This window comes from Eleutherodactylus coqui, chromosome 5 (assembly GCF_035609145.1).
Source record: "Eleutherodactylus coqui strain aEleCoq1 chromosome 5, aEleCoq1.hap1, whole genome shotgun sequence".
Taxonomy (NCBI): Eukaryota; Metazoa; Chordata; class Amphibia; order Anura; family Eleutherodactylidae; genus Eleutherodactylus; species Eleutherodactylus coqui.
Window position 1 is genome coordinate 274,127,455 of NC_089841.1, and position 12,666 is coordinate 274,140,120.

The following is a 12,666-nucleotide window of genomic DNA, read 5'->3' on the forward strand; positions in this document are numbered from 1 at the left end:
TACAATATTTTCTTGGAAAGGTGACAAAAAAAAGTGCAAGTTTAATCTCTTCATTAGTTCATCGCGGACTTGAACTTGTGATCATTATACAATATACAATCTACTAAGCTCCGCCCCAGGCAGGGCGTAATAGGCAAGCTTCTATGGTAGCCGAGGTGACCTTCACAGCCCTTCAGTCAGTAGCCATAGACCTGCACAATGGCTGCCATGGGAGACCAGACTGTAAAGGCTTTTTAACCCCTTAGAGCCGAAGCCCGTTTGCACCTTAATGACTAATTTCTCACTTTTCATTGTCGCATTCCTAGAGCTATACATTTTTATTTTCCATCAGCCATGAGGCTTTTTTTTCCTATGGGACAAGTTTTTTTTAATTGTATCATTTTTAGGTGTATAAATGTAATAACTTTTTTTTTTAGGGAAATTGGGGGCGGAACAAATTCAGTCATTTGGTTTTGGCATTTCATGGTGTTCAGCATGTAGGATAAACAGGATAGCTGTATACACTAAACAGCCTAAACAGTGCAGTTGGTTTTTTTTTTGCTTGTGTTGACGCATTGCAGGAGCCCAAGAGCCATGACATTGGTATTTTCCAGTCTGCGGAGCTGCATGGGGGCTCTATGGAATGAACTGCAGTCTTTATTTATCCAACTTTTGGGAAAATTATAACATTTTAGATTTTTTTACCATAAAAAACCACCTTAGAACAACCCCTCCATGTGCGCTTTTTTTTTTTTTTATTGCTGCATTCAAAGAGCCCCAACATCTTTCTCTATGTCAACGGCGAAGTGTTGGGCTGCGGAACGGCCACAGCGGGACTGCAGGAGAATTCTGCAAGCTTTGCGCAGCCGTAGTCCTGAGAAAGGTGATGCAGGTTGTGAAAGCGGTTTCTTCCTCCACAGCCATCTCTCCCCATAGAGTAGAGCGCCCGCACTGCGATACAATTGACATGTTGAGGCTTTGAATTCCGCTCGGCCTGTCAGGCGCAGCGCGGTCGCAGAATGTGCATGAGCTTCTTGCAACTCTCGTCAACTTTGCAGGTGAAATTTCCGTGGCAATTCCCCCCCGGACTCAGGGCTTATTCAGACAACCCTATATCGGCAGGGTTTTCACAAACAACCAATATACGGTGTCCCTATCTGCAGGGGGAGGAGGCTGGCAGAGTCAGGAGAAATGCACTGAGCTCCCGCCCCCCGCCACTATTTGTAATGGGAGGGGAGGAGCTAATTGCTGGGACTTAACTCTGCCCCATCCCACCCTCTTCCATTGCAAAGAGCCACGGGGCAGTTGCTCAGAGCACTGCTCCCGGAGCTTCCAGCCTCCTTCCCCTGCAGAGAGACGCCGTATCTCAGCCGGGCGTGAATACCCGGCCGATATACGGTCATGTGAATAAGCCCCTGGGGGGTTTTCCGTAGAATGAAATGTGCTTTTTCGCGGTACCATTTGTTGATCCACACGACTTTCTGACCGCTTTCTTTTCCTTTTTTTGTATGACGAGATCGGCAAGATTAGCACCTCTCACCGGGCTTTGTTTCCTGCCCTCAGGCCGATGTAACATCTGTGTTGGGACCACCGGCTGGAAGTTCCATCACAGATCTGGCTCAAAATACCGGAGGAGCGAGCGCTGCATGCAGCAGTTTCCACAGTCCAAGAGCCGTGCGGAAAGCATCTGGACCCCATTATAGTCTGGTGCTGTTTGGTCCCCAGAGACGGCGCTGGTCACCCCCCCTTCCTTTCCTGATCATTGAGTGCAGATATGCCACCACCCTGTATGAAAGCCCCAGAGCAGAACTAAGTCAGCCGGGCAAAGATACACGAAAGGCACCAAGATAGCAACGGCTGCAGTTTGTGTCTGGGACTAGAGATCAATAAAAGGAAGGGTAATCCAATAAAGCCGCTAAAGATGCCGCCCCCTAGTATTAGTTTAATCATTACATACATGAACAGCCGAGATCCTTCAGCCACACTCCCAGATGACCTTCGCCCACCACTGCAGATACAAGCACCATACGAGGGTTTGAGGGCAGCAGCTATGTTTATTACAGAAGGAACGTTTGTGATACAAGAGGTTTGCGCCAAAGTTGGAACTAATTAATCAGTGATTAGATTATAGCAGACGCAAGGCGGCTGCAGAGACCCGCTATGACGGGTATAGCCAGACGCCAACAGCTCTACATCTTGTAGATACTACCCCGGCAGGCTTCTTCTTGGCCGGAGCGTTCTATAGACCATCATTCCCAGCCAGATACAAATATTACATACAAGCCATACTGTGACTAATGGGAGACTGCATATACTAGATGGGGGCTGTGCCAAGATGTATAACCCCTCCCTGAACACGGGGTCCAGGGCAACAGCTGACTGCCCAGGTCCTGCTCACTGTGGCCACTCTTACTGGGCGCCTCTTCATTATGGGTCACAGATGGGGAATCTGAACAGGAGACCCCACTGGGTTGTACAAATGCCCCAGTAGGGGATATGATGGGGGGGGGGGTGCCATTCTATTAACTCAACATAAGGATCAGCAGTGACAGAAAACAAAATTGGTATAAAGGACATGATTCCTTGGTCCGTTCCGCAGGTCCGGCCAGCGAAGTACAGTCTCCTTCCACAAGTGCACGCCAACACACTTTCCGGTCTGCCTCCTCCTGGCGGTTTTGAAGCATACCATCATTACTGAGACTGAAGACTGCTGTCCATGGTCAGACACTGGGAGCACGGAAGAGCCTACAGGTAGCTGGGGAGATCCTTCTCTATGACCTAGAAGACAGACAGGACTCCGCATTACTCCACACTGATACTAGTTGGAGGAGTTCTACAATAGCAGCCATTACTTTGTCCTGGGACTGGAGAGGGAACATTACCGGCATCGGATTGTGTCAGCGACCCGCTGTTGCGCCAGTTACTTGTGTGGTTTTCAGGCAACCAATGTGGTTGCTGCCATCTTTAGACTACCCAATGGGCCACCGCGCATTGGTAGTGATAGAACAGTAAACACCTGCTCTGTGATTGGCCAGTGTTGATCATGTGATCAGTGCTGGCCACAGAGTAGTACATAGTGTAATTAGATAATGGTGGCAGCCATCTTGGCTACCTGAAAACTGTGAGGGCAGAAGAGACAGAAAGGAGACAAAATCAGCTGCACGTAATCTGCCCTTCCGCCCTCCTGTCCCGAAATCAGGGGGTCACTTTATAGTACCCAAACTACTACTTACAACAGGATTGTCCATCGGGCCGAATCTCTTCACCACATTCCCTTCTCTGTCAATGAGGAACTGTAACGAGAAATCCCTGATAAGTGAAGTGACTAATCCGGTCCACCAACATTCCCGGCAGAGCCTTACTTACCTTGGTGAAATTCCACTTAATGGCACTAGAAGGAAAAACACAAGTTGATTACACCGGCTTCACTTAGGAGCAATTAAACCAGTCTATTGGCCCTTGTACCCCGGATGATCGTTCAGAGCCCTGCACTCCATAAATTGTAAACGATGACCGCCCCGTATAAATGCATGCGGCGGCGGGACGAGAGGCCTTCTGTTTCTGCACGCAGACGTGCCGTTCAGTGTACACAGCAGACGGTCACTTGTGAATGACTGCTAACAGTGAATGGAGGCGGCGGGGGAGAACGCGCCAATCCACTCCGCCTCCCTGCCGGCTGCGATCCTTGCTTCTGTGTAAGAGCTCTAGAGCCAACATCACTGGAACTGCTCGCCCCGTGCGAGAGGACCGCATGTACTCATCCACTGCCACCAACCCAAAGTCCGGGGAACACTATGTAACCGTTGCCCCGATCCGGTGAGCTGGTTACATCGTGACAACGATAAGTGCAGCAAAACTCATCCAAACTGCAGAGAAAAAAAAACAAACCGCCACAAGATAGAAAGGAGGCGCAGTCACTTACAGAGAGGCGAAAGGTGAAGTCCGTCAGATAATTCCGTCAGGTTACCGCACATCCCTTGGTGTGGATTATCTGAGCCATACCCTCAGGCCGCAGAGAGTCCCTGCAGGTGTATCCTCAAGGGATAACCGCCCTAAAACACGCATGACGGAGCACACCACTAGTATCAGACGGATCACCCCGAACTACACCGTGTGCCTTCATCAGGAGGGAAAGCAGGAGCTGGGAAGTGTCTATAGCCGTGGTGCTGCAATGCATTTCCATAATACACCGCAGCACGGTGCTGCAGTGCTCAAGTGGGGAAGGTTACAATAAAAACCCATGTCGTTCTTGATATACCTCTGTTGAGTACAACTATAGGAAATTGACCCTTTGATATATAAAAAAAGCGTCTGATCAGCGATTGAGTCCAGCAAACCGTCCAATTGGCATTAGTAGCAGCTCAAACACCGCATCGGCGATGCCGCAGTGCCAGCCTGCCATCGGATACAATTCTTACCTAACTTGGTGTGTAACTTACAGGCCCCCAGAGTATTGGCAGTACTTACTCCCCGAGGGTTCCCCTCCCTTTGGGTTGGGCCTTCATCCATTTCCACAGAGGATGGGCTCCATCTCCGTTCACCTCAATCTTACTAAACATATCAAACTCTACTTTGTAGGACGCGGCAAAGTCCTTGATTTGAGATTCATCTCCAGGTTCCTGGAATGGAAAAACAAGAAGTTTACAATTAGGTAGGTGGCGCCGGCACAGAACCGCCTCCCGGGGGCACACTAGTCTAGGGGCGTCTATAGGGGACGTCCAGACGGCACAGAACCGCCTCCCGGGGGCACAATACTAGTCTAGGAGTCTATAGGGGACGTCCAGACGGCACAGAACCGCCTCCCAGGGGCACAATACTAGTCTAGGGGCGTCTATAGGGGACGTCCAGACGGCACAGAACCGCCTCCCAGGGGCACACTACTAGTCTAGGGGCGTCTATAAGGGACGTCCAGACGGCACAGAACCGCCTCCCGAGAATGCAATACTAGTCTAGGGGCGTCTATAAGGGACGTCCAGACGGCACAGAACCGCCTCCCGGGAGCGCAATACTAGTCTAGAGGCGTCTATAGGGGACGTCCAGACGGCACAGAACCGCCTCCCGGGGGCACAATACTAGTCTAGGGGGCGTCTATAGGGGACGTCCAGACGGCACAGAACCGCCTCCCAGGGGCACAATACTAGTCTAGAGGCGTCTATAGGGGACGTCCAGACGGCACAGAACCGCCTCCCGAGAATGCAATACTAGTCTAGGGGCGTCTATAAGGGACGTCCAGACGGCACAGAACCGCCTCCCGGGAGCGCAATACTAGTCTAGAGGCGTCTATAGGGGACGTCCAGACGGCACAGAACCGCCTCCCGGGGGCACAATACTAGTCTAGGGGGCGTCTATAGGGGACGTCCAGACGGCACAGAACCGCCTCCCGGGGGCACAATACTAGTCTAGGGGCGTCTATAGGGGACGTCCAGACGGCACAGAACCGCCTCCCGGGGGCACAATACTAGTCTAGAGGCGTCTATAGGGGACGTCTAGACGGCAGAGGTTGTAGGGAGTTTCTCCATCCGGTATGAGATGGAAGATCTACAGCTGCCATAAAGTGGCGACATCTGAACATGCCTCGTCCGCGCGATGCCGAGTCCCCCAATAGTTACTGGGAAACTCAAACTCTACAACAAGAACACTGAACCGCTGCGGATTATTGGCGTCAGCCGCAGCAAGAGTTATATGAAGTAGAGCGGTCTCCCCGCCAACGCTTCTCTGGCCTCCCACGGTTATTCCTAAGGAGAATGATCAATCGCTCAAAAACGAGCAAAATGAAGAAGAATTGTTCTGTGTAAACCTGAGCCGACGACGGACGGCCGACGGGGGCGTCTGAGCTTCTTGCACACTTTACGCCGGCATAGAAACCATGGTTGGCTCTTCAGTATAAACACCGGTCAGTCACTTCTACAGCCAATGGGAAAGGCTGAAGGATTCTGTAGGATGGATCTGCTGGTATGGAGGCCTTCTTCACACGTGACGCTCATCACTTCCTACGGGTTCCTTCACATGAGATGTTCTGTAGCCTGAAAGAACCCGTTGGACACCACGGTCCTCACATACGTGTGAATAAGGCCTAAACGGGCGGCCCCAGCGGACGAGCTACCGGTGACGTCACTCGCTAAATGAGAACCAGCCCGTCTAGAAGGACGCGGACCACCAGCTGTTTGACATGAAAGTTTGTATGATTTTGGCGCGGTAGATCTTCCCTGGATGTTTCTCGTAGCGGCCGAGGTAACACGACACGTTAGCGTGTGACAGCGTCTCCCCACATACCAGTAGACCTGAACTAGTCAGACGGGTAACCACCTCTGAATACACCATGAGGGGGACAGACAACCCAAGGAGAATGATCGTGGTGCAATGAGTGATCTACAACCGGGATCCATGGGCCGAGCACCGTAGGGGAACATCCTCCCTCCTTCGCCTAAATATCATAACGGCAGCGGGTTTGATGGCAAATCTACCAAAAAAAAAATCCCTCCCCTTTTGCCCCATGATCTTCATTTGTCCCATAGAAAGAGAAGGGATTTGATGGTTTCTGATTGGTCTGTTGACATACGACAGATTTCAGTTGGTGTAATGCACTAGATTGGCCACCAGGGTGCATTGCACCAACTTTTTTTTTTTTTTTACACGACATACGACCTATTGCAGTTACCACGACGACATGCCAGTGACCGATCCGCTTTACCTGGTTTCCAAACTGGTTGCAAGGGAAGCCGAGGATGCGTAAACCCCTCTCAGCATATTTGGCGTGAAGGTTGACGAGCTGAGTGTAGTTTACGGGGGTCTTTCCTCATTTTGAAGCTACGTTGACAATGATGCAGACGAAGCCCCTGTAAGAAGACGCGACATTACTGGACAAGAACACAGCTATCCCATGACTAGTCACCAGCGCAGACCAGCGAGGGTCCCGGCCGGAGACGGGCCGTACCTGTACTTCTCCAGGGACACGGCGCCGCCATCAATGTCGGTAGCAGAAAACTCATAGATGCTTTTGGCGTTCTTCCAGTCTTCCACGTTGGCGCACTGCAAGAGAAGCAGAAACCCATGAGACGTCCGCGCCGCGTAGCATGTGAGCCGGAGCCTCCCGGCCCCTGCGGCCCCACATGGATCCCTGTACGACGAACCTCATGGAGAGGAGCCTTCCTACAGCTCATAGGTTAAGGCATGACAAAGTACTAGGGAGAGAGGACGGCTCCTCCCCCCCCCACGAGGCGTCACGCGGCTCCTCCCCCCCCACGAGGCGTCACGCGGCTCCTCCCCCCCCCACGAGGCGTCACGCGGCTCCTCCCCCCCCACGAGGCGTCACGCGGCTCCTCCCCCCCCACGAGGCGTCACGCGGCTCCTCCCCCCCCCACGAGGCGTCACGCGGCTCCTCCCCCCCCCACGAGGCGTCACGCGGCTCCTCCCCCCACGAGGCGTCACGCGGCTCCTCCCCCCACGAGGCGTCACGCGGCTCCCCCCCCCACGAGGCGTCACGCGGCGGCTCCCCCCCCACGAGGCGTCACGCGGCTCCTCCCCCCCCACGAGGCGTCACGCGGCTCCTCCCCCCCCCACGAGGCGTCACGCGGCTCCTCCCCCCCCACGAGGCGTCACGCGGCTCCTCCCCCCCCACGAGGCGTCACGCGGCTCCTCCCCCCCCCACGAGGCGTCACGCGGCTCCTCCCCCCCCCACGAGGCGTCACGCGGCTCCTCCCCCCACGAGGCGTCACGCGGCTCCTCCCCCCACGAGGCGTCACGCGGCTCCTCCCCCCACGAGGCGTCACGCGGCTCCCCCCCCCACGAGGCGTCACGCGGCGGCTCCCCCCCCACGAGGCGTCACGCGGCTCCTCCCCCCCCCAACGAGGCGTCACGCGGCTCCTCCCCCCCCAACGAGGCGTCACGCGGCTCCTCCCCCCCCAACGAGGCGTCACGCGGCTCCCCCCCCCCAACGAGGCGTCACGCGGCTCCCCCCCCCCAACGAGGCGTCACGCGGCTCCCCCCCCCCAACGAGGCGTCACGCGGCTCCCCCCCCCCAACGAGGCGTCACGCGGCTCCCCCCCCCACCGACGAGGCGTCACGCGGACCAACCCCAACTCTAGGACACCGAACTAATCGCCTGCACCACTGAAGTACGGAAAACATGTACGATTGTTGGGATCTTGTATCCCAGCTAGAGGCAGTACAACAGGGTACTAGAGCCTCCATGCCCCCCGTATCACATCTTGTATCCAAGCTAGAGGTGGTACAGCAGGGTACTAGAGCCTCCATGCCCCCCCCGTATCACATCTCGTATCCAAGCTAGAGGTGGTACAACAGGGTACTAGAGCCTCCATGCCCACCCGTATCACATCTCGTATCCAAGCTAGAGGTGGTACAACAGGGTACTAGAGCCTTCATGCCCCCCTGTATCACATCTTGTATCCAAGCTAGAGGTGGTACAACAAGGTACTAGAGCCTCCATGCCCCCCGTATCACATCTTGTATCCAAGCTAGAGGTGGTACAGCAGGGTACTAGAGCCTCCATGCCCCCCCCGTATCACATCTCGTATCCAAGCTAGAGGTGGTACAACAGGGTACTAGAGCCTCCATGCCCACCCGTATCACATCTCGTATCCAAGCTAGAGGTGGTACAACAGGGTACTAGAGCCTTCATGCCCCCCTGTATCACATCTTGTATCCAAGCTAGAGGTGGTACAACAAGGTACTAGAGCCTCCATGCCCCCCGTATCACATCTTGTATCCAAGCTAGAGGTGGTACAGCAGGGTACTAGAGCCTCCATGCCCCCCCCGTATCACATCTCGTATCCAAGCTAGAGGTGGTACAACAGGGTACTAGAGCCTCCATGCCCACCCGTATCACATCTCGTATCCAAGCTAGAGGTGGTACAACAGGGTACTAGAGCCTCCATGCCCACCCGTATCACATCTTGTATCCAAGCTAGAGGCGGTACAACAGGGTACTAGAGCCTCCATGCTCCCCGTATCACATCTTGTATCCAAGCTAGAGGCGGTACAACAGGGTACTAGAGCCTCCATGCTCCCCGTATCACATCTTGTATCCAAGCTAGAGGCGGTACAACAGGGTACTAGAGCCTCCATGCCCGCCTGTATCACATCTTGTATCCAAGCTAGAGGCAGTACAACAGGGTACTAGATCCTCCATGCTCCCCGTATCACATCTTGTATCCAAGCTAGAGGCGGTACAACAGGGTACTAGAGCCTCCATGCTCCCCGTATCACATCTTGTATCCAAGCTAGAGGCGGTACAACAGGGTACTAGAGCCTCCATGCTCCCCGTATCACATCTTGTATCCAAGCTAGAGGCGGTACAGCAGGGTGCTAGAGCCTCCATGCCTACCGGTATCACATCTTGTATCCAAGCTAGAGGCGGTACAACAGGGTACTAGAGCCTCCATGCCGCCTGTATCACATCTTGTATCTAAGCTAGAGGTGGTACAACAGGGTGCTAGAGCCTCCATGCCGCCTGTATCACATCTTGTATCCAAGCTAGAGGCGGTACAACAGGGTACTAGAGCCTCCATGCCCACCTGTATCACATCTTGTATCCAAGCTAGAGGCGGTACAACAGGGTACTAGAGCCTCCATGCCGCCTGTATCACATCTTGTATCTAAGCTAGAGGTGGTACAACAGGGTGCTAGAGCCTCCATGCCGCCCGTATCACATCTTGTATCCAAGCTGGAGGCGGTACAACAGGGTACTAGAGCCTCCATGCCGCCTGTATCACATCTTGTATCTAAGCTAGAGGTGGTACAACAGGGTGCTAGAGCCTCCATGCCGCCCGTATCACATCTTGTATCCAAGCTAGAGTCGGTACAACAGGGTGCTAGAGCCTCCATGCCTACCGGTATCACATCTTGTATCTAAGCTAGAGGTGGTACAACAGGGTGCTAGAGCCTCCATGCCGCCCGTATCACATCTTGTATCCAAGCTGGAGGCGGTACAACAGGGTACTAGAGCCTCCATGCCGCCTGTATCACATCTTGTATCTAAGCTAGAGGTGGTACAACAGGGTGCTAGAGCCTCCATGCCGCCCGTATCACATCTTGTATCCAAGCTAGAGTCGGTACAACAGGGTACTAGAGCCTCCATGCCCCTGTATCACATCTTGTATCCAAGCTAGAGTCGGTACAACAGGGTACTAGAGCCTCCATGCCCCTGTATCACATCTTGTATCCAAGCTAGAGGTGGTACAACAGGGTACTAGAGCCTCCATGCCCGCCCGTATCACATCTTGTATCTAAGCTAGAGGCGGTACAACAGGGTACTAGAGGCTCCATGCCCCCCCCCGTATCACATCATGTATCCAAGCTAGAGGCGGTACAACAGGGTACTAGAGGAGTTCTAGGGGGATGTTACTGACAAGGAGTATATATATATCCCTCTGACAGCGGACTACCGTATATGCAGCTCCCATGATATAACTGCAGCTGTGACGTCAGCACACAGTGTATACCGGACACCGCAGGGTCCCACTGATGCTGCGGCAGCCAGGAGCCGAGCGGCGGGACATAAGCCGGTGGTAATCCGCGGTCCGGCCTTGTGGAGCAGCACCGGCCGCACGCCGCGCACTGTGACCCCGGACATTACTCAGCAGGCTCCGCTCTGACCTCTGTACATACCGCCCACACTAGCCATGCGGCAGACCGGCCGGACAGCCCGCAGTGCCCCGGAGCTCCCGTGGGCCGCCCGCACACACCCCGCTCACCATGACTCTGCGGCCGAGGACTCCACTCACAGCGCCGAGCAGCACTGACCGCCCGGCGCCGCTACACAGCGATTTCAACATGGCTCCACCAGGTCCCGCCCTCCCGACTACTCTCTAGCCAATCGTGGCGGGGGCGTGGTCTATAGCAGCCAATCAGCGTGCGGTTGGGCGGAGTTGCGGGTAAGTAGCGGTAATGGGCGTGCCCGGCCACCTGAGCCGCGGTTACCTCACGGATGAGGTGAATGTTCAGCTCCGCCGCCCGCGGGTCAGCATGGCAGAGTAAGGCGAGCGCGGGGCTGGTTCACAGCCATAGTCCACCGTGAGGGCGCTGTTTGCATGGGTCACGTGTCCTTGGCGCATATAAGGCGCATTGTGTTTTGCGCTGGTATGAGGCGCGGCACGCTGGCCGGGCATCGGGTCAACTCTGCTGCAGGCATCCTGAATGTGAGGTCCGCCCCGTGCGCAGGCGGCTGGAGGCGAACGCATTTCCTCTCGCTGTCAGGCTGGGTCACACGGGGCGGAACTGCTGCAAAATGTCTGCAGACTGTAATCGCGGGATCGGGCTGCGGACGAGCCGTGGCGGCTGAAGTTGACGCCGCGCCGAATCCAAAGACGCAGCACGCCAATTCTCTCCCTGTTTCCGTGGCGGCCGCAGTGGAATGGAGGGAGTGAAGCGGCTCCAACACCGGTGGGGAAACGCTGCGGGTCTGGAAGCTGCATTTTTCCCCGCAGATATCTCGCGGTATTTCCGTGCGGTCATTCTACAAGATTTCCGCGGCCTTCGGCGCCGTGGGACCTCGGCCTTACAGTCGCAGCAGCGGGTCTACAAATGAGTACGGGCTAATGCCCACGGACGGATTAATGGGCGGGTGTCCGATGTCCGCCCGTAGACATGTGTGGGGCGAATCGCAGCATGTTCTATTCTGTGCTGAAGATCGCTACCTAAGAGTCATGCAGGCGGAGCGGGATACCGCCGCGATAGCTCCGAGAACAATGCAGCTGTTTTATATATGCAAACAGCTGCATTGTTCTCCGAGCTTTCTGCTGTTGTCCCGCTGAGAACTGCCAGCCAGATACCAGCTGAAAGAATGCTATCAGCGCCGCCCACTGAGAAAATCAGCGTGCGGCACTGATAAGAGCCATGGGTCGGTTCTAGCTTGCTAGAAACGACCGATGAACGCACAGTGAACAATGGCGGCACGTTTATATGCAACGGGTATCGATCAAAAGACGGCTTATGGGTGATAATCGTTGTGTCTAAATGGGCCTTTGGGAGTTGCATCATTTACAGGTCATTGAGCCGATAGCCGGTCCGGTCGGCAGACCCTTACAGGAGACCCGGGGGTCTGGGGGCCGAGGCGGACATGCGTCTTATACAAGATGTCCAATGGGTTGTCTAATGTCCCATAACATGGTGGGGTTCAGCTTCCCTGACGGACCTAAAACATAAGCCAGATGTAGGTGGTCTTCAGGAGGCCCATCTCTCCCGTAGCCCCCAGATCCTTCCATCAGATACTATATGGGTGCACAGAGGCGTCCGCACTCCGTTACACGAGGCATCTCTCTTCCAAGTCAAACAGACAGAAACTGTCCAAGAGGGCGGAGTCTGTGTCCTTTTAGGTAAATTACACAATCTGCAATTGGCCATTATTAACATCTCTGCCCCCTCGGAGAACCCCGTGCCCACAATGTGGTGATGCCCAACAAACCTTTTTCATGTTCCCAGTACAAAATATTATGGGCGGGAGATTTTAATTTTCCCTTCTCCTCAACCTCACGGGGGGGGGACCTTCTGATGTCCACGTCCCTCATACCCCATCTGACGACCACAAGGCATTGTCCATCTGTATGGTCGGATCACAGCTTAGTCCTTTCGGAGATTCATTGTGACTCCTAGACCCGTATTTAGGTGGCGGTTGAACACTTATACGTGATGATGAGATATCCAGTCAGATCTCTGAACTCTTGGGTCACA

General features: G+C 54.6%; 1 protein-coding gene across 1 annotated transcript; it reads right to left on the reverse strand.

The window, feature by feature from the left end:
* Nucleotides 1-2,013: 2,013 nt before the first annotated feature.
* GPX4 (glutathione peroxidase 4) lies at nt 2,014-10,801 on the reverse strand. The gene is made up of 7 exons (XM_066604746.1): nt 10,692-10,801; nt 6,914-7,008; nt 6,671-6,815; nt 4,447-4,598; nt 3,346-3,370; nt 3,213-3,272; nt 2,014-2,757 (listed from the first exon to the last, which is right to left on the reverse strand). The coding sequence occupies exons 1-7, from the start codon at nt 10,770-10,772 to the stop codon at nt 2,725-2,727; spliced, it is 591 nt and encodes a 196-aa protein (XP_066460843.1). The 5' UTR covers nt 10,773-10,801; the 3' UTR covers nt 2,014-2,724.
* Nucleotides 10,802-12,666: the final 1,865 nt, after the last annotated feature.